General features: G+C 37.4%; 1 protein-coding gene across 1 annotated transcript in view; it reads left to right on the top strand.

The window, feature by feature from the left end:
* The window catches only part of LOC116470591 (lon protease homolog 2, peroxisomal-like), a 30,137-nt gene extending 4,173 nt beyond the window's left edge, over positions 1–25,964 (top strand). Inside the window, exons 2-6 of the mRNA XM_058440375.1 lie at positions 3,561–3,663; positions 5,117–5,280; positions 6,461–6,555; positions 21,843–21,981; positions 22,282–25,964. Of these exons, the coding sequence (XP_058296358.1) occupies positions 3,561–3,663; positions 5,117–5,280; positions 6,461–6,555; positions 21,843–21,981; positions 22,282–22,516 (736 nt within the window). The 3' untranslated portion in view covers positions 22,517–25,964. The remainder of the gene's footprint in view (positions 1–3,560; positions 3,664–5,116; positions 5,281–6,460; positions 6,556–21,842; positions 21,982–22,281) is intronic.
* Positions 25,965–27,128: the final 1,164 nt, after the last annotated feature.

Raw genomic sequence — 27,128 nt, 5'->3', positions numbered from 1 at the left:
AGCCTTTTGAAACTGCAAAGCATTCTAAACCTATATCCAAATGGGTAGTTTTAAATGTAGATTTTCACAAAAGGGGATTAAAGAGAGGAGTGGGGAGGCCCCATATTATTCCAACACGGGCTGAACTGAACTAACATCATTGCAGGAAGGTCTTGGAAGATTAAAGATTCCAAGAAAAATTAAGGGCTTTGAGTAAAAAAATTTTTTTAAAGTGGCTGGGCCTGGTGGCACGTGCCTGTACTCCCACCTACTCATGATGCTGAGGTGGAGGATAACTTGAGCCCAGGTGATTGAAGCTGCAGTGAGCTTAATTGTACCACTGCACTCCAGCCTGGGTGACAGAGCAAGATTCTGTCTATAGGGGAAAAAAAAAAAACAGGAAGTGCTGGGCATATAGGCTGGAATTAGATATTTACATAATATCCTCATCTTGGAAAACTGCTTTTTCCAGTAGTGCTGCTTTTAGATTTTCCCACTACTGCAGTTGATGGTTCTTAAATATGTTTGGAACTCTTATATTATTTAGGTCAGTTTCCAAATTACACAAATTATAACCATTGTAGTCAGACCTCATTTGAATTAAAACAATATTTTACAAACTCTGAGGGTAGATTTGAGTTAGGATTTGGATTAAAACATTATCTTACAAACTCTGAGGATAGATTCGAGTTAGGGGTTTCAAAACTTCTTTGAACAATATCATAATTAGGATGTAGATTTATAGAGCAACTAGCTAAAGGGAAGGACACCAGTCATTGGGATGTATAAGTTTGGATCTATTGCAAAATTAAAATGCTGCCTTTTGAGCATACCTAATAATGCACATACAATAGAAGAGCCAGAATTTTTAGAAAAATGACTGACTTGATATACAACCTTTTGTATATCATAGAAGGAAAATATTAGTTGAGTATTTTATTTACCTGTTTGTATATATAAAACCTGGGGCCCAATATACAATAGATTCTTTTTCACTATGCTTTTCACCCACAGTGTCTCACCAGGTACTCTGTTTCTGGCCATCTATAATTTTCTTTAAAAGGGATATATTCTAGGCTGGGCACAGTGGTTCATGCCTATGATCCTAGCACTTTGGGAAACCGAGATGGGAGGATTGCTTGAGGCCAGTAGTTGGAGATCAGCCTGGTCAACATAATGAGATCCCATCTCTGTTAAAAAAAAAAAAGATTTTTTTAAAAGGGATAATTTCTAGTCAACTATAAGTGATTTTAAGTAAAAAGCAATTAAGACATGTATACATCTATACCTTCAGCTTAATCTCTTCAGTTTGGAACATCTTCCTTTCACAGCAAAAATATTGTATTTGTTTTATAAGAAAACCCATTTTGGCCAGGTGTGGTGGCTCATGCCTGTAATCCTAGCACTTTGGAAGGCTGAGGTGGGTGGATCACCTGAGGTCAGGAGTTCAAGACCAGCCTGGCCAACATGGTGAAACCCCATCTCTACTAAAAATACAAAAATTAGCTGGGCGTGGTGGTGTATGCCTGTAATCCCAGCTACTTGGGAGGCTGAGGCACGAGAATCCCTTGAACCCAGGAGGCAGAGTGCAGTAAGCCGAGATCACGCCATTGTACTTCAGCCTGGGCGACAGGGCGAGACTCCCTCTAAAAAACAAACAAACAAAGAAACCACAGTGGCTCACACCTGTAATCCCAGCACATTGGGAGTCCGGGGTGGGCGAATCATTAGGTGAAGAGATCGAGAGCATCCTGGCCAACATGGTGAAACCTCATCTCTACAAAAAATACAAAAAATTAGCTGGGCGTGATGGTGTGCACCTATAGTCCCAGCTACTTGGGAGGCTGAGGCAGGAGAATCACTTGAACCCAGGAGACGGAGGTTGCAGTGAGCCGAGATTACGCTACTGTGCTCCAGCCTGGTGACAAAGTGAGACTCCGTCTCAAAAAAAAAAAAAACCTCTTTAGCATCACCTTTTAGCCCAATGACGTAGCCCAAATAATTAAATTTGTCTCCTGATCGGAGGTTTGGATTTGTCTCATCTCTCTTTCTGGTTCCTCCTTGGTTTCTACTTTGTAAACCCTTTAGGCTGGGGATCCAGTTTCTTGTCTGTGGATGTTTTATATACAAACAGGACTGTGAGCTCTTTCAGCATTGTACAAACATTGATGAATATCATCTGCAATTAATTATGGTTTAAGTTATTCTCTAATCAGTTTAGATGTGGCTCACTTTCTCAGGCAATCTGAGTGGGCTTTCAGAAGTGGGAAATATGATCTACTATTGATTGAAGAAAAGCAACCACAACACAAATAAGTCAAAATGATAGCTAATTGCTAAATAATTTCAAGTTTTTTATGTATGTGATTTTTTTCCCTCACCAATTTATCTTCTCAGTTGTTTGGCTTAAGTTATTATTTAAATCAGTTTTTATTGTAAACATGATGACTGAAAGGTAAGAAAGGATAGACGTAGTTCAGAATAAGCTGAGTGGCAGAAAGAAGCCAAAGGCTATGTGTAATCTACGGAATGAGTAATTTATAAGGAAGTAATTAAGAACTCACTGTGTGTAGAAGTAAGCAAGTTCACTCACATATTCACATACTATATTATATGATTTATTATCTTTGAGATGGGCAGGTGTGGTGTTCTTCTATTACCGCTTTCCTAGGGTGTTGAGAGTTCTAGTCCTTCTATTTTCTTTTCTGGAATTACCACTTTTCCTATGGCTGAAGGGAGAAAATATTATTTATTTTGGGATCTGGAATTGTCCTCTCAATGTTGATTTTTGTATTTTATATAACTGACTTAGTTTGGATGAGGCTTCCTTTCTGTGAATTAAATTTATATGTGATTTGATCAGAGTTGTATTTGCTGATGAGGAGCTGAGACTTGAAGCCTTTTCACCTATTGTTAGGTAAAGTGATTACCACTTAGAACTAGGTTGAGACCTTTTGAGATGTGGGTCTTTCTTTAGCTCTCCTCAGTCTATGGCAGTGTGTGGACTCATATTTAGCCCTCACACTTAGAAATTCAGTGTTAAGGGCATATATATAAGTTCCCAGTTTGTGATGGCCGTTTGTGATAAGGTGGGTATGTGGAAGTTTCATAGACTGATTATGTAAGAAAACTGACTTGATGTTAGTAGCACAACTGGTGTTGGAACAGAGATTTCTTAGATTGGTTTATGCTATTTATATCTAAATGTATTTAAATTGATAATATTTATCCTGGTATAAGATTGCCTTATTCTTAGTTGGCAACGTTAATTTAAGATATGTAATTCTCAGCTGCTTTTCTCTTACATTTTTATGCTTGAATAATCCAAGTGTTTACAAATTCCTCCCTAATTTTTTAAAAGAGGTGCGGATTATAGTGAGATGGTCTGCTTTGCCGTATAGCTGAGGGTAGTGGCGGAAGAGGCCACATACTGGATGCTAAGTTAAATAGAGAAACAATTTATTTACACTTCAGTTGTATTTTGCTTAATGAATGTATCAGAAAAGCCAACATTTTCTGAAGTGAGTTTCTGTTCTACCATACTGAATGTTTATAATGCCGATGTTTTGTGTGTTTTTCAGGATTGGCACAGCTGCACTGGCCGTTCAGGTTGTGGGCAGTAACTGGCCCAAGCCCCACTACACTCTGTTGATTACAGGCCTGTGCCGTTTCCAGATTGTACAGGTCTTTTTTTTTTTTTTTTTTTGAGACGGAGTCTCTCTCTGTCACCCAGGCTGGAGTGCAGTGGCCCAATCTCGGTTCACTGCAAGCTCCGCCTCCCGGGTTCACGCCATTCTCCTGCCTCAGCCTCTCCGTGTAGCTGGGACTACAGGCGCCCGCCACCACGCCCGGCTAATTTTTTTTTTGTATTTTTAGTAGAGACGGGGTTTCACCGTGGTCTCGATCTACTGACCTCCTGATCCGCCCGCCTCGGCCTCCCAAAGTGCTGGGATTACAAGCTTGAGCCACCGCGCCCGGCCTTGAATGCATTAAATAGATAAATTTTCCAGGTTAAAAAATAAGTTCTGGGCTGAATGCAGTGGCTCATGCCTGTAATCCCAGCACTTTGAGAGGCCAAGGAAGGAGAATCGCTTGAGGCCAGGAGTTCAAGACCAGGCTGGGCAACATAATGAGACCTCATCTTTACAAAAAAAATTTAAAAAATTAGCCAGCATGCTGGTGTGTGTCTGTAGTCCCAGCTACTTAGGCAGCTGAGGTGGAAGGATTATTTGAGCCAGGGAGGTTGAGGCTGCAGTAAGCAGTGTTCATGCCGTTGCACTTCAGCCTGGATGACAAAGCTTGACCCTGTCTCAAAAAATAAAATGTTCTGGGGGCTTTTAAATTAAATGCTAGTATATAATTTTGCTCCAGTAATGGTTGTTTATTCATGAATTTCAAGGAGCACGTAAGGTGGTTTTAACATATGATACAGAGATCATAGAGAACACAAAGGCCATTTGACTTTGCACAGAATATGTTTTTTAGATTTGAAAGAACAATTTTGGCAGGATGGGAACAGATGCCAAAGGTTCACTGAAGTAATTGATGAGGTAGGGGATCTGGTGGTTATAGCCACTTGTTAGAGAAGCAGAACCTCACAAGAAAGGAAGTAAACAGTGCAGTAGTTAACTAGAAGAAACTAGAGGTAAGAAAAAAATACTTTGAAAGCAGGAAAGCTTTGAAGGCAAAATAGAGCCAGTGGTGGAAAGGTTGAAGATGCTAGGAAGAAATTTTGTAATGTAGGAGGTAAAATGGAATTTTTTTCAGTCACCAAATGGTAAGAAGTAATGTATTTCAAGAAAATAGTGGCTGCAACAGTAGCTCAAAGAAACATAATTTCTAGATGGTTTAATTATTTCTAGTATCCAGTTCCTTGAAATTTGTTTTCTTATGCAAGTATTATTGTAAGCATATACCAAAGAATCATGTCTACCTTATGCTGGTCTGCGTCTGCAATTCTGCTGCCTCTCTGTATACAACCGCCTTTTGATTATCATTCTGAACTTCACTTCCTAAAGATATAGACTGTAGTCATAAAAATGTTTATTCAGCACCAGTCATAATCTTTTGTGTACCTGAGTACTTCATTTCCAATTTATTTTGACATACGGTTTTACTCTTCTGCTTTCTACGTTAGGTTATAGCAATACGCCCTATTAGGAGAATTACACATATCTCAGGTACTTTAGAAGATGAAGATGAAGATGAAGATAATGATGACATTGTCATGCTAGAGAAAAAAATACGAACATCTAGTATGCCAGAGCAGGCCCATAAAGTCTGTGTCAAAGAGATAAAGAGGTAAATTATAAAAGGCATTTGTTCATTATTGTTTTCATTCTTAGCACTCCTGATTAACACCACTTTCACTACTCTTTTCTCAATTACTGAGGATACATAATACAAGTCTTCCACCTGCAGTGTGCTGTCAAGCAATATAACTCTTGCAGCTGCCTTTTTGTTGTCTGAAAGAACAGACCATGCTTCTTTGTTTATACAGTTAGCATCATATTCTTCACATGTGACTTTTCTTCTCTAGATTATAAACTCTCAAGGGCAAGGACTGTCCGTTTCTCTTTGTACAAGACAAAGTACGGGGAAACCTTGATAACAGAATAGGATATATGGGTTGATTACATTTTCTGGATATCCCCAGCGTTAAACTGAAAGCCATTTTTCCTTTGCATACTTTTAACTTTATAACTCTTATTACATTTTCTTTTATTAGTGAATTGTAATGAGCCTGCTTGAATGCTTAGTGACTTAATATTTGACTTTCTGAGGCTCACAGTTAAGAACATTAGTAATTGTAGTTGATGGGTATTTTATATTGCCTCTGACAGTAGTTACTATGTGTAGAACGTTTATTATGTGCAGAACACTTTGCTAAGCACTGCATATATTGTGGAAGTAGCATTTGTTATTAAATATATGATATTAGCTTGCTTTTATGAGCAGACCTCACTCATCTCTGATACAAAAAAAATAAAATTATTGTATTATGCATAGTTAGGCACTTAAATCTTACTGTGATAAGTAAACCAATGGATATGTGTCACTTGACTATCCCTGTGAGCTTAAAAGGGACACACACTAGTGAGGCCATATTTCCAGGCTAGAATTAGATATAATGTTTTCTCCTGCAGTTTGCAGGTATCTGCCTTATTTTGTTTTGTAAGTACCTTTAGTACTTAGAAAATATGAGAATATATTGTAGAGAAAGCAAAGCAGAAGGGAAGAACCCCTCCCTGGTGGGACTCCAGAAGGGGCAGTAAAGTAGGCTGGGGAGAGAGATAGGAGTGGTGATCATTACATTACAAAACAAAATAAACGTTTTATTATCTGGATACTTTAAAACTTTTTCAGATTTGTTTAAACATGCATGATACATCTAACCAAGAAAGAGAGCTGTGTTTGATTTTTCTGTTATGGAATTTTTCTGTGTTCGTGAACATGTTTGCTGTGTATTCTTTCTCCACAGACTCAAAAAAATGCCTCAGTCAATGCCAGAATATGCTCTGACTAGAAATTATTTGGAACTTATGGTAGAACTTCCTTGGAACAAAAGTACAACTGGTAAGCCAAAAAATAACACCTTTTTTGCAGTCTAATTGTCACTCAGAAAGCTCATGCAATTTTTCATTTCAAGTTTACTCCACTGACTGTCGTACTGTTAAATTATTTTTGTTTTCAATTTTTTTGAAACAATTTTATTGAAGTGTGATTGGCATACAAAAAGCTGTATATATTTGATGAATACATCTCAGTGAGTTTCAGAATAAGTATACACCCATGAAACCATCACAATCTTCATAGCCATAAACATATCCATCACCTCCAAAGTTTCCTCCTACCTCTTTTGTGATTATTATTATCATCATTATTGGCTTTTTTCTTTTGGTGCTGGTGGTAAGAACATTGAGCGTAAGGTCTAATGTTAAATTAACAATATTGTTAGCGATAGGCACTTTTCTTTATAGTAGATCTCTAGAACTTATTTATCTTGCATAAGTGAAACTTTGTTCCCTTTAACCATCACCTCCCATTTCCTTCTCCTCTCATGCCCTGGCAACTACTAGTCTACTCTCCATTTCTATGAGTTTGACTATTTTAGATTCCACATGCATTAAATAGGTGAAATCATACAGTACTTGTCTTTCTGTGTCTGGCTCATTTCACTTAGCATGATGCCCTCTAGGTCCATCTATGTTGTCACAGATGGCAAGATTTCCTTCCTTTTTAAGGTGCATAATATTCCATTGTATGTCTATACCACATTTTCTTTATTCACTTATGTGTCAGTAGACATTTCAGTTATTTCTGTATCATGGCTATTGTAAGTAATACTGCAGTGAATACGGAAGTGCAGATATCCCTGATTTCAGTTCCTTTGGCTATTTACCCAGAGGTGGGATTGCTGGATCATATGGAAGTTGTATTTTAACTTTTTTAGTAACTTCCATACTGTTTTCATAATGACTGTACCAATTTACATTCCGATCAGCAGTGTACAAGGGTGCCCTTTTCTCCATATCCTCACCTTCACTGGTTATGGTTTTTTGTTTGTTTGTTTTTTTAAATAATGGCCATCCTAACAGGCATAAAGTGCTTTCTCATTGTGGTTTTGATTTGCATTTCCCTGATGATTAGTCATGATAAGCAGCTATTTGATTTTTTGCTAAGTTTCATGAGTTCCTTATATGTTTTGGATATTAACCCCTTATCAGAAATATGGTTTGCACATATTTTCTCACATTACATAGGTTGCCTTCTCATTTTGCTGAACTTTTAAAATTCTGTACAGAAGCTTTTTAGTTTGATATAATTTCACTTGTTCATTTTAGCTTTTGTTGCCTTGACTTTGGTGTCATATGCAAAAATACCATGCCCAGACCAATGTCAAGGAGCTTTTAAAATATATTTTCTTCTAGAAGTTTTTCAGTTTCAGGCCTTACATTTAAGTCTTTAATCCATTTTGAATTAATGTTTGTACGTGGTGTAATATAAGGGTTCAAGTGCGTTCTTCTGCATGTGGGTGTCTGGTTTGCCCAGCAACATTTTTTTGAAGAGACTGCCCTTTCCCTATTGTATATTCTTGGTGCCCTTGTTGAAAATTGGTTGACCTTCTAGGTAACCTTATAGGATTTATTTCTGGGCACTCTATTCTATTCCGTTGGTCCATGTGTCTGTTTTTGTGCCAGAATCATACTCTCTGATTACTATAACTTCATAAAATAACTTGAAGTCAGAAAGTCTGGTGCCTCCATGTTTGTTCTTGCTCGAGATTGGTTTGGCTATTCAGGGTCTTTTGTAATTTCTTATTAATTTTAAGATTTTTAAATCTATTTTTGTGAAAAATGTCATTGGAATTTTAATAGGGATTACATTGAACTTGTAGATTGCTTTGAGTGGTATAGACATTTTAACAACATTCTTCTAGTCTACAAACATGTAATATCTTTCAATTTATTTGTGTTTAACTTCTTTCATCAGTGTTTTATAATTTTTAGTGTACAGACCTTTTACCTCCTTGGTTAAGTTTGTACTTAAGTATTTTATTCTTTCTGAAACTATTGTAAATGAGATTGTTTCCTTAATTTCTATTTATTTATTTATTTATTTTGACATGGAGTTTCACTCTTGTCACCCAGGCTGGAGTGCAGTGGCATGATCTTGGCTCACTGCAACCTCTGCCTCCCAAGTTCAAGTGATTGTCCTGCCTCAGCCTCACAAGTAGCTCTAATTACAGGCACCTGCCATGACACCCGGCTAATTTTTTTATTTTTAGCAGAGACGGGATTTCACTATGTTGGACAGGCTAGTCTCGAACTCCTGACCTCAAGTGATCCACCCGCCTTGGCCTCCCAAAGTGCTGGGATTGCAAATGTGAGCCACCGTGCCTGGCCCTTAATTTCTCTTTGGAGAAAGGTTTTTTTTTTTTTTTGAGCTTTATTGAAGTGTAATTGACATACGGTAAACTTCACAAATGTAATATGTACATTTTGATGAGTTTTGACTTACGTATATATCTGTAATACCATCACCATAATTAAGATAATGAGCATAACTATCACCTCCAAAAGTTTCTTCATGCTCTTTGATAATCCCTTCCTTCTTCCCCGCCCCTTTCCTCCTTGCCTCCTAATCCCCAAGCAACCACTAAAGATTAATCTGTATTTTCTAAAATTTCATATAAATGGAATCATATAGTTGTGAGCCATTTTTTCTGGCTTCTTTAATTCAGCATGATTATTTTGAGGTTCATCCATGTTGCTGTATATAACAGAAATTTGTTTCTTTTTATTGCTGGAGTTGTATTCTGTTGTATGGATATACCATCATTTGTTTATCAGTTCACCTGTTGATAGACATTTGGATTGTTTTCAGTTTTTTGGCTATTAAAAATAAAGCTGGCTGGGCACAGTGGCTCATGCCTATAATCCTAGCACTTTGAGAGACCAAGGTGGACAGATCATTTGAGCCCAGGAGTTTGAGACCAGCATGGGTAACACAGGAAGACCCCGACTCTATTTAAAAAAAAAAATAAAATAAATAAGATATTTAATAAAATAAAATATCAAAAAATAAAGCTACTGTGAACTATGGTAGTAAATTTATTTTTTAATTTATTTAATGTTTGCATGTCATGACAAAATACTGCCTTTTAGTTGAAAGGAAACGTTTCTTGGTACTCTGAGATGCCGTGTGTGTTAGCACTAGAGATGTATAGCAGCCATGTATCCATCATGAAAATAATTCCATTGTTTATCATTGCACATAGCACAGAGAACTGAAGATGAATAAATTATGGTATAAAAGGAGTCATGTTAAGCTCCTAAACCATTACTACATAGGATTATGTCTAGATAATTGTGAGTGTGGTTATAAAACCATGAAAATGCCATTCATATATATATTTTTGAGACGGAGTCTCGCTCTGTCTCCCAGTCTGGAGTGCAGTGGTGTGATCTTAACTCACTGCAGCCTCCTCCTGCTGGGTTCAAGCAATTCTCCTGCCTCAGCCTCCCAAGTAACTGGGACTACAGGCGCTTGCAACCATACCTGGCTCATTTTTGTGTGTTTAGTAGAGACAGGGTTTCACCACGTTGGCCAGGCTGGTCTCGAACTCCTGGCCTCAAGTGATCTGCCTGCCTTGTCCTCCAAAAGTGCTGGGATTACAGACCTGAGCCACTGTGTCCAGCCTAAATATCTTTGTTTGTTTGTTTTTTGAGATGGTGTCTTGCCCTGTCGCCTAGGCTGGAGTGCAGTGGCGTGATCTTGGCTCACTGCAACCTCCGCCTCCTGGGTTCAAATGATTCTCCTGCTCTAGTCTACTGAGTAGCAGGGATTACAGGCGCCTGCTGCCATGCCCAGCTAATTTTTGTATTTTTAGTAGAGATGGGGTTTCACCACATTGGCCAGGCTGGTCTTGAACTCCTGACCTCAAGTGATCCTCCCATCTCGGCCTCCCAAAGTGCTGGGATTACAGGTGTGAGCCACCAAGCTCGGCCCCCCGTTCATAATTTCTGAAAGAGAAGTTTACCTACCAAGTAGAGATCTCAGATAGTAACCAAAAGCAGAAAGGAAAGCAGAGAGGAAAGAGTTGTAGGAAATATGTTCACAGATTTTCCCATCTTAGAGGAGTCAGTAGATACCATTTCAATCTTCCAATTATAAACAGGGAAATTTATATTGAAATTTGAAAATTATTTGCATATAACCACATGTTATTCAAAACAGGAAGTATGCTTTCTTGAATCATTAAAGAGAATAATTAGAAAAATATATCCTGTATTCCAGTTTCATCCATGTCCCTACAAAGGACATGAACTCATCATTTTTTATGGCTGCATAGTATTCCATGGTGTATATGTGCCACATTTTCTTAATCCAGTCTATCATTGTCGGACATTTGGGTTGGTTCCAACTCTTTGCTATTGTGAATAGTGCCGCAATAAACATATGTGTGCATGTGTCTTTATAGCAGCATGGTTTATAGTCCTTTGGGTATATACCCAGTAATGGGATGGCTGGGTCAAATGGTATTTCTAGTTCTAGATCCCTGAGGAATCGCCCCACTGACTTCCACAATAGTTGAACTAGTTTACAGTCCCACCAACAGTGTAAAAGTGTTCCTATTTCTCCACATCCTCTCCAGCACCTGTTGTTTCCTGATTTTTTAATGATGGCCATTCTAACTGGTGTGAGATGGTATCTCACTGTGGTTTTGATTTGCATTTCTCTGATGGCCAGTGATGATGAGCATTTTTTCACGTGCTTTTTGGCTGCATAAATGTCTTCTTTTGAGAAGTGTCTGTTCATGTCCTCTGCCCACTTTTTGATGGGGTTGTTTGTTTTTTTCTTGTAAATTTGTTTGAGTTCATTGTAGATTCTGGATATTAGCCCTTTGTCAGATGAGTAGGTTGCAAAAATTTTCTCCCATTGTGTAGGTTGCCCATTCACTCTGATGGTAGTTTGTTTTGCTGTGCAGAAGCTCTTTAGTTTAATTAGATCCCATTTGTCAATTTTGGCTTTTGTTGCCATTGCTTTTGGTGTTTTAGACATGAAGTCCTTGCCCACGCCTATGTCCTGAATGGTATTGCCTAGGTGTTCTTGTAGGATTTTAATGGTTTTAGGTCTAACATTTAAGTCTTTAATCCATCTTGAATTAATTTTTGTATAAGGTGTAAGGAAGGGATCCAGTTTCAGCTTTCTCCATATGGCTAGCCAGTTTTCCCAGCACCATTTATTAAATAGGGAATCCTTTCCCCATTTCTTGTTTTTGTCAGGTTTGTCAAAGATCATATAGTTGTAGATATGTGGCATCATTTCTGAGGGCTCTGTTCTGTTCCATTGATCTATGTCTCTGTTGTGGTACCAGTGCCATGCTGTTTTGGTTACTGTAGCCTTGTAGTATAGTTTGAAGTCAGGTAGCGTGATGCCTCCAGCTTTGTTCTTTGGCTTAGGATTGACTTGGCGATGCGGGCTCTTTTTTGGTTCCATATGAACTTTAAAGTAGTTTTTTCCAATTCTGTGAAGAAAGTCATTGGTAGCTTGATGGGGATGGCATTGAATCTATAAATTACCTTGGGCAGTATGGCCATTTTCACGATATTGATTCTTTCAACCCATGAGCATGGAATGTTCTTTCATTTGTTTGTATCCTCTTTTATTTCATTGAGCAGTGGTTTGTAGTTCTCCTTGAAGAGGTCCTTCACATCCCTTATAAGTTGGATTCCTAGGTATTTTATTCTCTTTGAAGCAATTATGAATGGGAGTTCACTCATGATTTGGCTCTTTGTTTGTCTGTGATTGGTGTACAAGAATGCTTGTGATTTTTGTACATTGATTTTGTATCCTTAGACTTTGCTGAAGTTGCTAATCAGCTTAAGGAGATTTTGGGCTGAGACAATGGGGTTTTCTAGATATACAATCATGTCATCTGCAAACAGGGACAATTTGACTTCCTCTTTTCCTAATTGAATACCCTTTATTTCCTTCTCCTGCCTGATTGCCCTGGCCAGAACTTCCAGCACTATGTTGAATAGGAGTGGTGAGAGAGGGCATCCCTGTCTTGTGCCAGTTTTCAAAGGGAATGCTTCCAGTTTTTGCCCATTCAGTATGATATTGGCTGTGGGGTTGTCATAGATAGCTCTTATTATTTTGAGATACGTCCCATCAATACCTAATTTATTGAGAGTTTTTAGCATGAAGGGTTGTTGAATTTTGTCAAAGGCCTTTTCTGCATCTGTTGAGATAATCATGTGGTTTTTGTCTTTGGTTCTGTTTATATGCTGGATTACATTTATTGATTTGCATATGTTGAACCAGCCTTGCATCCCAGGGATGAAGCCCACTTGATCATGGTGTATAAGCTTTTTGATGTGCTGCTGGATTCGGTTTGATAGTATTTTATTGAGGATTTTTGCATCAATGTTCATCAAGGATATTGGTCTGAAACTCTCTTTTTTGGGTATGTCTCTGCCAGGCTTTGGTATCAGGACGATGCTGGCTTCATAAAATGTGTTAGGGAGGATTGCCTCTTTTTCTATCGATTGGAATAGTTTCAGAAGGAATGGTACCAGTTCCTCCTTGTACCTCTGGTAGAATTCAGCTGTGAATCCATCCGGTCCTGGACTCTTTTTGGTTGGTAAGCTATTGATTATTGCCACAATTTCAGAACCTGTTATTGGTCTATTCAGAGATTCAACTTCTTCCTGGTTTAGTCTTGGGAGGGAATATTTGTCGAGGAATTTATCCATTTCTTCTAGATTTTCTAGTTTATTTGCATAGAGTTGTTTGTAGTATTCTCTGATGGTAGGTTGTATTTCTGTGGGATCGCTGGTGATATCCCCTTTTTCATTTTTTATTGCATCTATTGGATTCTTCTCTCTTTTCTTCTTTATTAGTCTTGCTAGCGGTCTATCAATTTTGTTGATCTTTTCAAAAAACCAGCTCCTGGATTCATTAATTTTTTGAAGGGTTTTTTGTATCTCTATTTCCTTCAGTTCTGCTCTGATTTTAGTTATTTCTAGCCTTCTGCTAGCTTTTGAATGTGTTTGCTCTTTCTTTTCTAGTTCTTTTAATTGTGATGTTAGGGTGTCAATTTTGGATCTTTCCTGCTTTCTCTTGTGGGCATTTAGTGCTATAAATTTCCCTCTACACACTGCTTTGAATGTGTCCCAGAGATTCTGGTATGTTGTGTCTTTGTTCTCGTTGGTTTCAAAGACCATCTTTATTTCTGCCTTCATTTCATTATGTACCCAATAGTCATTCAGGAGCAGGTTGTTCAGTTTCCATGTAGTTGAGCGGTTTTGAGTGAGTTTCTTAATCCTGAGTTCTAGTTTGATTGCGCTGTGGTCTGAGAGACAGTTTGTTATAATTTCTGTTCTTTTACATTTGCTGAGGAGAGCTTTACTTCCAACTGTGTGGTCAATTTTGGAATAGATGTGGTGTGGTGCTGAAAAAAATGTATATTCTGTTCATTTGGGGTGGAGAGTTCCGTAGATGTCTATTAGGTCCACTTTGTGCAGAGCTGAGTTCAATTCCTGGATATCCATGTTAACTTTCTGTCTCGTTGATCTGTCTAATGTTGACAGTGGGGTGTTAAAATCTCCCATTATTATTGTGTGGGAGTTTAAGTCCCTTTGTAGGTCACTCAGGACTTACTTTATGAATCTGGGTGCTCCTGTGTTGGGTGCATATATATTTAGGATAGTTAGCTCTTCTTGTTGAATTGATCCCTTTACCATTATGTAATAGCCTTCTTTGTCCCTTTTGATCTTTGTTGGTTTAAAGTCTATTTTATCAGAGACTAGGATTGCAACCCCTGCCTTTTTTTGTTTTCCATTTGCTTGATAGATCTTCCTCCATCCCTTTATTTTGAGTCTGTGTGTGTCTCTGCACGTGAGATGGGTTTCCTGAATACAGCACACTGATGGGTCCTGACTCCTTATCCAGTTTGCCAGTCTGTGTCTTTTAATTGGAGCATTTAGCCCATTTACATTTAAAGTTAATATTGTTATGTGTGAATCTGATCCTGTCATTATGATGTTAGTTGGTTATTTTGCTCGTTAGTTGATGCAGTTTCTTCCTAGCTTCGATGGTCTTTACAATTTGGCATGTTTTTGCAGTGGCTGGTACCGGTTGCTCCTTTCCATGTTTAGTGCTTCCTTCAGGAGCTCTTTTAGGGCAGGCCTGGTGGTGACAAAATCACTCAGCGTTTGCTTGTCTATAAAGTATTTTATTTCTCCTTCACTTATGAAGCTTAGTTTTGCTGGATATGAAATTCTGGGTTGAAAATTCTTTTCTTTAAGAATGTTGAATATCGGCCCCCACTCTCTTCTGGCTTGTAGAGTTTCTGCCGAGAGTTCAGCTTAGGCATAGCATACATCTATTTTCCTTAAAGGGCTATTTGTGGTCCCTTGAATGGAAAGGGCATTTACAAGAATTATCAGCTAGCCTAGAGCCTCTAAGCATAATGATAAACCCAAACTAACCTTGATTTGTATGGCAGTGGATACCTACTCTGTGCCTCAACTTTCCTGGAATCTCATTTGAATGTAAATACAAGTTATTTATGATTGGATATTATTATGTCTTTACACTCTTTTCAACCCAGTAGCATTCCATAAATAATGACCCCTAACTCTTAGAGTTAAAAAAAGTAACTGCAATAGGGAGGGCCAATAGGAGGAGGTAAGAAGTCTTTGATAACAAACTCATTCTGATTGTAGTCTAAACTTCCTTTTATGAAGGTTGGTTTGTATTATGAATATGAGTAATAGGGATAAATGTTAGCATAATTATTAAGAATTATTAAGGCTTATTCTTGCATTTTGGACTCACTTTCTATAAAAAAACAATAAACTGTAAGGACTGTCTCTGTAGGCTGGGCGCAGTGGCTCATGCCTGTAATCCTAATGCTTTGGGAGGCTGAGGTGGATGGATTGTTTGAGCCCAACAGTTTGAGATCAGCTGGGGCAACACAGGGAAACCCTTTTGTCTCTACAAAATTTATATTTAAATTTTTAATTTTTAGATTTTAATTTTTGTCTCCACAAAAATTAAAAAATTAGGCAGGCCCAGTGGCATGCGCCTGTGGTCCTAGCTACTCAGGAGGCTGAGGTGGGAGAATCATTTAGGCCTGGGAAGGTCCAGGCTGCAGTAAGCCATGATTGTCCCACTGCACGCCAGCCTGGAGACAGAGACATTATCTCAAACAAACAAACAACAACAAAACTGTTTCTGATTAATCTGACATTATTAGAATCAGATTTTCATCCTGCATTCATTGTTCTCACTGATCTCTTTGTTGATCTGATGGAAAATGCCTTGGGAAAGCATGAATTTACATTTCATGGTTTAGGGGATTCATAGCAATTGTTAAGTTGTGAGAAAACATACCTGTAGTGTATGTGTTAAAGAACATGTTTAAATGTAGGAACCATGAACTGCTTATAAAAGAGTATGATGCTTTTTTAATATCTTGTTTTCTATTTTACCTTATTCAAAGGGATCCCTATCCACAGACAGGGATGGGAAATGGTTTCAGAAACTTTTTTGTAAGAAATGGTTATTTTTATTCTCTTTTATTTGCTCACTTAAAATTCTTATGCATTTAAAAAGAATCATTACTGGCCTTGTGTGGTAGTTCATGCCTGTAATCCCAGCACTTTGGGAGACTGAGGCAGGCAGATTGCTTGAGCTCAGGAGTTCAAGACCAGCCTGGCCAACATGGTGAGACCCTATCTTTAAAATATAATAATAATAAATTTTAAAAAAGACTCATCACAAGATTTTAGTAAATAAACAATGAGGGGTGCAGATCAGAGTAGAGAATTGATTTGAGTGATTTCTTCTGGCAATTTCAAAAGATGTTTTTGTTGCCTAGACTTCTTATTCTTGCATGTACCACTAGAGGCTGTAGTTTGCTTTCGTAAAGGAATTGGCATTTCTCTTGGACCAAACTTAAAGAAGCTGCGTCTACGGCCTTAATCTTCTAATTTTAGCTACAGAGTAAGTATTCGATGGCATTTAGAGAGTGAGTTTGTGGAATTAATGCTATGTGAAATTGACATCATAAGCACATGACATGTAGGTAATTGTTCTTTTCACATTGGTATTGATTATTTGATAAGGCTTAGAAAGCACTTATTCAATGCCTGACACACAGTGAACATTCCCTAAAAATTAGCTTTAACCATTATTTAAATTCTATTAATAAATTCTCAGGAGGACAAATTTAGATTTACAAGCTTCAGTATGAGTTTTTATAAATTTCAATCTGATTTTTTAAATTGCCTTCTAAAATATTTATCCTATTCTCAGCATTATTACTTAATTTATATGGCAGAATTACGGGAAAATGCATTTTTCTGTTGCCTATTAATGGACAGTGTATAGTGTCATGGTTCTCACCACTTATGAACATCGTTGGATTAAAATAAATCTCTATTTTAAATCCTTACTGACATATAAAATTTGTTCTTTTTTTCAAGTGAATATGCTTTTGTGTGTGTGACTGTATTAAGAAAATTGAGTCTGAAGAAAATAAGAATTGACTTTATGAGTCTTTTGTAAAAGGAGGTCATGTTACAATCACCATTGCCTAAAATATTTGTAAACATAACCTTTTTAGAAACATATATATGGAGGCTGTGATTGTTGCCAAGTAAAAAGTATACGGATTTGTTTTGTGAATCATTCTATTCAGCCTGATTTTAGATACACCTTGCTGGCGTTACTTAGCCATCAGTGTACCAGATGTTTGATTAACTACTATAGCAACCTGCCCTTGTGCTGTTGGGGATGTATGACCCATCTACCCCATGAATTATTAAAGCCTGGTGAAAAATTTTATTTCAAACCCTGTTTGGAAGCACATGGAGTGTAGTGGGGTTCAGTTGTTGAGGAAAGGCTGAGGGCAGAGCATGCACTTAGGTCAGTTATGAATTAAAGGTGAATAGGAGGAGGAGAGAAAGAACAGCCGACAATTCCAGCACAACCATGGGTGTGCCTGGGGGAACATGTGGTTCCATGTGACAGTTGAGGCATTTGGGAGACAACCCAGGTCTTGGCATTTGAGTACCGGTCACGTGCTCACAGTTAGAGTTCATGAAAAGTTTTGTTTTTCCTCAGCCTCTGAGTAGGCACCACTGTTCCACAGTCTTAGAATAGAGAAGGAAAAAGAAAGCTGCTTTGTTATTGCCCTTGCTTATCCTCTCGATTTTGCCACTCACTCTCCCTGTTTTCCCATGGGTGGAACACTTTCCTTTTGCTGAAAGTACCTGCGCATGAGAAGGAGGATGCCGATAAGTTGGGGATTGATTTTAAAAACAAGCAAAGATATGTTTTTTATGGTTAAATGATAATGAGGTGGGAGATGGGGAAGCAAAAGAAAGCCTTGCCTTAATATTTAATCTTAAACTTGGAAAATAATAGTGATCTGACTAAACATTGCCTCATTTTTGTCTGTATTGTTTTGAGTAGCTTAAAGGAAGAATAATGTTTATGCTACGTATTAACTCATTCAGTTTTTCAGTCTTTTCGACATTTCTCATTTGGGTTTATCTCCATTGTGATTTTTCTGTCCACTTTGTAAGCCACAAAATACCCATTCCCTTCTATCAGTTTTAACAACTTAAACTTTTATATTTAAATATTACATTTAAATAATTAAATCAGTTCACACAAATTAAATATAAAGTAACTTCTTTTAAGACGAAATTTTATGAAATAATGTTTGCATAATTGTTTTTCATTTGTTCTTTGGTAAAAAGAAATATTATTGTTATGATATCTCTTAAATCACTGTGGATATTAACTCCTAGAAATACTTTACCAGCTGTTTATTTAGATAATAAAATTATATTATTGCAAGAAATCCTTGTCTCAACTTGCAACCAAGATGAGAAGAAAAATGAACTTGTGATTTCCACATTGATACATTTTCATATGCAACCTAAAATGGTAAAGTTATAAATAAAGTATTTCATTATTAGTTTCTACAAGGGAAAAATAACTGAAGCAGCAAGCTTCTAATATATTTTTTTAGCATAGTATACCAGATATATATTATGGTTTGCCCACTATCCTTTCAACTTGTATTTGCACGTAGCTCTTCTTTGCCTGTCCAAAACTTAGGTTTATTTTAAGGCCTCAACCCAAGGCTTCCTCCATTAATGTAAGTGCAGTCAGTTATGATTTTACTCTTCTCTAAACTGACCACCTATTGTGCTCCTTTATAGAATACAGGCCTCTGGCATTTCTACCATACAACTGGGGAGATGAAACATAAATACCTTTATAAAAAGTACAAGCTTTCTCAGGCAGGGGATTTATCATCTATCTCCTTTATGTACCCCATGATGCTTATTTAACATGGTGCTAAATGTGGTGAATGCTCTCTAGGTGTTTTGTGAACTCATGTAAGATTAAAACATAATATTTTGGAAGTTATGCAACCCTTTAGATGAGTACACCCATAGAAATTAGTCTATAAAAAGATTTAGGAATGACTACCAGAAGAATAATTGCATTTGTTTAGACATGCTACTATGCATTCAAATCCCAGTTTCTTAAAGACTGTTTTTCTTTTTGAGATCATTAGAATCTTTTTTAAACTGATTACTTTTTCCAGTTTGAGATACACACACACACCCACACACCCACCCACACCCACACCCACACCCACACATCCACACACCCTTGGTAGAAAATGTGAAAAATAAAAAAAAGAAAGGAAAAAAATCCTCATGTTTTTCTACCATACAAAGATAATCACTGTTAACATTTGTTTTGCTCTGCCAGACTTATCATTGGATTTTAAGTAACAGAATTGTAATCCTGTCATTTTCACTTAACATTGTAACACTTAAACTCTTTTATATTCCAAATTCTTTGTAAATTTTATTTTAACGGTTTGCATTATAGCCTGCGGGAGCCGAGCCCTTTAATTGAATAGGTAGGAAGAGTGTGGATGGTGAAATGCCTATATTTTTCTTTCTTGTCTGCTATAAAAGACTTTTGCAAAAGTTGAGGCAGAAATTGAAATGGGACTCAAATTCAGGTGTACTGAATTCTGCCCTTGTGCTTCTTCCAGGAAACCAGAAGTAAACTTTAAGTAGCTGTTGCTGATAAGGATGAGCATCATTGGAAAGCTCACCGTGTGCCACGGATCATGCTGTGTGCTTTGCCTGTGTTCTCTCATGATCCTTATATTAATATAACCCACCAGGTTGACACTATTATCCCCATCTTATAGGTGAGGAAACTGAGGCTTAGGTCAAGTAATTTGCCCAAAATAGTATTCAGAGGCTTGTACTGTGTTACCTTTAGAGTGCTGATGGAAAGATGCTTTGAGTGCTGGCATGGTGGATCTGGTGGGGAACAATCTTACAGCTCTATATCTAGCCTCTACTCTGTGGTAAGACCTCGTCTCTGTCATAAAAGTGCTCACTGGCCCTTTAGAGGAGGTTATTATACCCATGAATAAAAACTAGGTTGTAAGTAACTATCAGATGAGTTACGGGGCCAGTAAGTGCTGTAGACATTGCATTATTAGAGCGATCACCTTGTGAGAGGTAGTCAGAAAAAGTTTCTTAGAATTGTTGGGGTTTACGCAAGCAGGAAGGGTAGTATTAAGGGCAGGAAGGCACCATATTTTTAAGAAAGGTAAAAATTTTTAAGGGGCATAATAGGATCTTGATTGTGGATGAAGCAAGAAAGTAATGGCAGCAAGTTGGGAAGATGAATGGGAGCTAGATTGTGAAAAGCCTCGAACTCCAGACAAAGGAATTTGAACCTTATTCTGTAGGCTCTGGGAAGCAATGGAAAGTGTAAGAGGAATTGCTTATATGCAGTGTGAGTAGAATCTGGGATTCCACTTTTTTTGGAAAGGGTGCCTACCTAGAATATTATTTTCTCTCTGTAACTTTAGGTGTAGAATTGTCAATACCTGTTTTTGAAGTTTACTCATCAAAAAAGGAAAGGCAAATAAATAACTGCAGCAAAAAATGACCCATTAGAGGCTTTGAGATTCTTTAAAAAAATTCCCTTCCCTACCACTCTTAAAAATCAGAGTAATGGCAAATCTGTAAGTTCTCTAGAAAAATAATTGGAAAGAATTTATTGCTGGGCGCGGTGGCTCACGCCTGTAATCCCAGCACTATGGGAGGCCGAGGCGGGTGGATCACGAGATCAGGAGATCGAGACCACCCTGGCTAACACAGTGAAACCCCATCTCTACTAAAAATACAAAAAATTAGCCGGGCGAGGTGGCGGGCGCCTGTAGTCCCAGCTACGCGGGAGGCTGAGGCAGGAGAATGGCGTGAACCCCGGGGGGCGGAGCCTGCAGTGAGCTGAGATCGCACCACTGCACTCCAGCTTAGGTGAAAGAGCGAGACTCCGCCGGGCGCGGTGGCTCACGCTTGTAATCCCAGCACTTTGGGAGGCCGAGGCGGGCGGATCACGAGGTCAGGAGATCGAGACCACAGTGAAACCCCGTCAAAAAAAAAAAAAAAAAAAAAAAAAAAAAAAAAAGAGCGAGACTCCTTCTCAAAAAAAAAAAAGAATTTATTAATTCTGAGTCTTGTCTTTCCTGTATCTGATTCTGAAATCTTGAATGTGCTAATTCCTTATATTAACAGGACAATGTTTATTGCCTTTGCTTCTCTGTGCCTTGGTCACCTTTCCCAGATGAAAGGCATTCCCATGATGTTTTTAAGGCTTGCTTGTCTTTTCAAAGGTCACTCTGTTTATTCTGTCCTACTTTATACCAGTCATGTGGCAGAAATCAGGCCTGCTCTGTGAATCAGCTTTGTGCAGATCATGAGGTAACTGCGGCTGTGCCACTTATCATTGATCATTTTCTTCTCGGCAGTCAGGCTTTTATGCCTTTTCAGAGACAGCATTTGCTTTGCACAACGTAGACAGCAAGATTATAATTAAAATTAGTAAATTGCTGCTTTAAGTTTTGCTGGCTTTGTAAAAAAGACACCTTTTTTGGTTTGATAAACATATGTGTTTTTATTTCATGCCATACTCTACATCTGTCATAATTATGTAGGTGATTCTTGTCCGAATACGATAAAGCAGGCTCTCACATTTTAACGTTCAACAAAATACCTGGCTGGCTGAACGTGGTTATTGCCAATTAGTGCATATGGGATGAATACAGTTTTGTTCAAAAGGACAGAATAATGGAATTCTGATATAAATACTGTTGACCCCAGATCCTCATACTATAATTAATAGATTATTTCCTTTGAAAATAAAAGAGATTGGAGTTTTTCTTTTCTGTGGTTGTTTTTGGTCTGCATTCTGAGTGGCCGTTTGAACTGATTTTAATTTCCTTCATGAAGATGATGATGTTTTAGCTGGCCCTGGGGCAGCCATTTCAGTGTGTATAAAGGTGGTTGCGTTGGGTAGGGGGATGCTCAGAAAAATCATGGAAAGCATGGGAATTCATAGGGTACTTTGGACATTTTGGAATCTTGAAGAGTAAGAACCATAACTGGTGACTTAAGTGTCATGTTTCTTCATTTCAGCAAGTGGCAAAATGTGATACAGTTCTTCCAATATCATGGGCAACTTGTAGCCAGAATTAAGTAGAAGATAAGATTAGAATTGAATATAATAACTTTTGATTTATCATAGTACCTTTTAAATACATAGTACCTCTTTGCTATATTATAGTGATAGCTAAATGATCTTTTCACATTCCTAAGTTTTGATTTCTGAATGGCGTCGCTCCTGCCTCCTGACATCTCACACTGTGAATGTGCTACTTGCTTTCTCTAGGCGCACCTATGTTGGCAGCATGCCTGGTCGCATCATCAACGGCTTGAAGACTGTGGGAGTGAACAACCCAGTGTTCCTATTAGATGAGGTTGACAAACTGGGAAAAAGTCTACAGGGTGATCCAGGAGCAGCTCTGCTTGAGGTAAGATTTGGAAAATTCCCTGTCTGTCTTCATACTGGAAGAGTATGGAGGAGGGTTGATAATTATATTCAAGTGATATACACAGTGGTGTAGCTTTAGTTATGGGAAAAACAGTTTGATACTGGCTGAGGTCTGAGCAATTTGGCACTTAAATTAAAATGTTTTTGAGATTTCTTTCACTAAGTCCTCTCTTTTTTTTCCTTTTCTATTTTAATCAAATAGTTCAACAAAATTTTGTGCACACTTATTATCTAGAGACCAACAATTCTGCACAGTTATGGCAAAAAAACAGCAAGCAAGTCTCCTTCTCCCTGGGGTCCCCCATGCCCTCTTCTGCACTTTGTCCTCTTTAGCTTTTAGTTGATTAATCCTATTTTCAAAATAGCATGGCTATCTTGCACTTCCTGATTTTTCTTTTTTTTTTAGTTTTTGTCATTTTCTATAGACCACCCCCAAGAGGAGGTGAAGATTTTACCTTTTTTCTTCCCTTGTCCCCACTGTATCATTTTTATACCCTAGATCTCGCAATAAGAATTTTTTCTTGTTTTTGTTACATCCATATTAGTATTTACATTATTATGATTATGTAAATGCTTTTCACAGCAGGAGCCACATGGTAAACTATGATCACTTTTGCTGTTCCTATTTTTTTTTTCTCTACTTTATAAGAATATTTTCAGAGTTAACTGTCTTGTTTCTTTTCTTTTCTTTTTCACCAATCGTCTAATTCTCTCAAGACATTCAGACACTTTAGGTGTTCTATCCATCTTATCTTCTTAAGCGTCCATTCTGAACTGGTTGTTTTTGACATCGGGTTTTATGGCTGCTTTCCTAGGTTCTCCCTTCACCTTTCACCATGTTGGGTTTCCGGTCTCCTGTATTCCATTTCTTGCTCTTTGTTGGTCCATTCCCTCATTTTTGTGGTGTTAACTCCCTGATAGTTTCCTGAGAAAGCTTGCATGAGTGGTAAATGTTTTAGACTTTGCATATCTGAAAATGTCTTTATGTTTCTCTCATACTTGATTAGTAATTTGAGTATAGAATTCTGGTTGGAAATAATTTTTCTACAGAATTGTACTTTGCCTCCATTTTACTTCACTTTCCCATTTCCAGTGCTGCTGTTCGTAAAACTGATTCCATTCAGTTCCTATCCTTTCAGACCTGCTTTACCCTGAAAACTTTCAGGTTCTTCCCTGGGATTCTGAAATTTCATAATAATCTGCCTTGGCATGGGTTTGTTTTCATGCATTTTTGCTTATTCTTTCTTTGAATTCTTCCTATTCTTTGGTTCTAAAATTTTTTCTTAAATTCTTTTGTTGATGACTTTTCCTTGTTATTTTTTGGAACTCCCATGACTTGGATATTACATTTCTGACTTATCTTTTCTCTCCTATTAGTCTCCACTTTTATGTTTTGCTCTACTTTCTGTGCAGACTTTTTCAGATTTATCTTTTAAAAACCCTCTGAATTTATTATTTCAAAAACTTTCTCTGCACGTTCTTTTATAGTATCCTGTTCTTGTTACGTAGTTGTAATATATCTTATCTCCATGAGAAAGATACTTATAGATATTTTTTAAAATTTTACTTCTCTGACCACTTGGTATATTAAAAAGAAAAAGAAAAAAATTACTTCTCTTTAAGCTGCTTTTATCTGTTTATTATATATTTCTTTTAGTCTCTGCCTTTTATATTAGAGTCTTTCATTAGATATCTGGACATTTTTGTTTGTGTGTTTATATTTAATAGTAAGGAACAAAAAGGCTGATTGGAGGCGATGAGCATAGGAGTGGGGCTTATCAACAGTGAGTTCCACAATAGAGTCACCTGGCTGGGCTGTTTGGTTGAGGAATCTTCTACTCAATAGCTTTAAGTCTTCCTTCTTAGGATGGTCAGATTCCTCAGAGAAGACTCTTCCTGTCTCTTGCCTTGAGAATGAAGGCATCATTCTGGGAACCAAGCAGGGGAAGAATGATTGGGGTTGGAGGTATCACTGCATTCAGCATCCGTATATATGCGTTCACCTGAGCTCTCGTTTTCAGCATAGTATATGTTCTTCTCAGCTGTGCCCAGGGTCCCTGTGAAGAGAACCGCTGTTTTATGTTCTTAAGAAAATAAACTTCCAGTGTTTTGCTGGGGTGGGGGAGGGGATCTGGGATCTGACTGCTTCCTAAATTTGTTTCAGCCAGTCCTCCTTATTTTAGCACATCAGCCCCTCCTCCCTTTTACCCTTGCTTAAAATATTATTAATGCAAATTGATTTGTAAAATTGAGGAAAACTTACTTTGTGGAAGTTTTTATTTTTTTCTTGTTTATTTCTGTGCTTTGAGCTCCCTCGTGCTTCCTGTTTTTTTTCTGTTTTTGTGATCTTAGAACAGGATGGCCTGGAACATGTGTCTTATTAAACAGGAGACCATACATTCTGGTTTGCCTGGCACAGTCCCAGTTTATGCCTAATATTAATTGCTCTCTTTTTTAGTCTCGGAAGTGGGTTTTGTTTGGACAATAAAAAAGTACAGTTACCTTACTTAAAAGCCCTGGTATTTGGAGGTAAGGGTTTGATTTGGCTCAGTTTTGCTATTTTTTATTGTAAGATTATTACCTTCTGGCTCCATAACTGGTTTACTCTGGTTCATTTTACTGTGAAGAGTAAAATAGTGAACATTATTTAAGATTTTAGTAGTTTCTTATATAATATCTTTAGACTTTCAGTTTAATTTATACTGGGACATTTTTTCAGGTTATCTGACAGATTCTCCCATTAGACACTTATAGTTATCCTGTTGAAAAGAATTTTAGAGTACTCCCCTGACACTTAAATTTTTTCAACAACTGTTTTGAAGCAAGTTCACCAAAGACAGCTTTACAAGTAGTAGTAGATGATTAAGTCCCCTGTTTATTTGTTCAATTGATACACAATATGTTTTAGGTCTTCACCTATATATACTTTGTAATTATTCAATATTTGTTAAATTGATCTTTGATAACAAGCAGCTAGCATAATGATATTTTCTTGTCTGATGTAGACCTTGGTACTCACTTTTTTGGCAGTTGATTTATTAGCATTCAAAAAAAAGGTATGAAAACCTCAAATGATATCTCAGAGTAAATGCCCCCGGGCCCACATACTAATCATTGTAGTTTAGTTATGAATAGCATCGGTTCCTTACAGACTATAAATGCTATAAAATGAAGCAAGACATACATATGGAGGAACTGACTATCTTGGTACCTGACAGCCTCTTCCTCCCTGCTTGCCCAAGTCCTGGGTAAAAACCTCAGACCTCACAGATTGTTGAAACAGTTAAATAACAATACATTTTAAAGCACTCTATAAATGGTAAAGTACTCTACAGATGTTAATTTAATATCCACTGATATTTCTTCTGTGTCCATTTTGAAAGCCACCTGCTGTTTCCATTGCCAGTAGGTTCACTTAGATTTAAAAAAAGAACAAATTCAGTTACACAACACTTTATATTTACAGTGAATATTCCTGAGAGTTTGGAGACCCAAGTATAGTTTTATTATCTTTCTACATAGAAAACCTACTTTTAAAAAATGATATCTAGATACTATTTGTAAATGTATAAGATTATTTTATGTTTAAGCTAATTTATATTATTAAGGTAATATAGGCCAGATGTGAAGAATGTAATAGTAGATGTAAATATACACTAGAGTGCTTACTCTGAATAAAGAATAAACTTTTTCTGCTGTATATTCCTCTTTTTATTTATGAAGGATATGCCTGTTTCCTTGATCTACCATGTGATTGTTGCTTATGTAAAACAGAATGTATTTCAAGTTATTACTTAATATTGTCCAAAAAAGGAGAATTCAAAATTTAGATACTCTCTTTTGAAAATTTATTGGAAGACTATAAAAATAGGTCCAACTACTTAATTAATAAATGGTGGTAGGCAGTAGAATTTGGGCAAGTCTATAACTGAGTAGCACTAAAATATTAGATATAACGAAAGTAAGGGCTTGTAATGTAATTAATAGACTTGAAAGAAAATTACGGAATTATTTTCTTACCAGATATATGTTATATTTATAACTGGCACATGTCCAGACTTTATTGTTAAATATGAATGCATATCTCAAATACATTTTTGTGTGAATGGGCAAATAAAATGCATGGATACAATAATTAATTGTCTTTATAGGCAATAATATTTACAGTTCAAAAAACATACATTCCCCAAAATAGAAAAGTCACTAGTCTAGATATAGTAAACTTGCTTTAAAACTGAAGTTCTTACTTAATTAGAATTAGATCCAGTTAGTAATTAGATCAATAGTATATTTACTACTTAGATACAGTAGACATGATCTTTTGATTTGAGCTATACAATTATTGTCAAAGAATGTCAGAAGAGAGGGACTTAGACATCATCTAATCCAGCTTCATCCTCTTAAGGATAAAAAGCTTAAGGCCTGGCCGGGCGCCGTGGCTCACGCCTGTAATCCCAGCACTTTGGGAGGCTGAGGCGGGTGGATCATGAGGTCAGGAGATCGAGACCATCCTGGCTAACGGTGAAACCCCGTCTCTACTAAAAATACAAAAAATTAGCCGGGCATGCTGGCGGGCGCCTGTAGTCCCAGCCACTTGGGAGGCTGAGGCAGGAGAATGGCGTGAACTTGGGAGGCGGAGCTTGCAGTGAGTGGAAATCGCACCACTGCACTCCAGCCTGGGCAAC

Source organism: Hylobates moloch, unplaced genomic scaffold (genome assembly GCF_009828535.3).
Source record: "Hylobates moloch isolate HMO894 unplaced genomic scaffold, HMol_V3 SCAFFOLD_6, whole genome shotgun sequence".
NCBI lineage: Eukaryota > Metazoa > Chordata > Mammalia > Primates > Hylobatidae > Hylobates > Hylobates moloch.
Note: the sequence above shows the minus strand (reverse complement) of the source record. Positions and strands in the feature narration are given on the sequence as shown.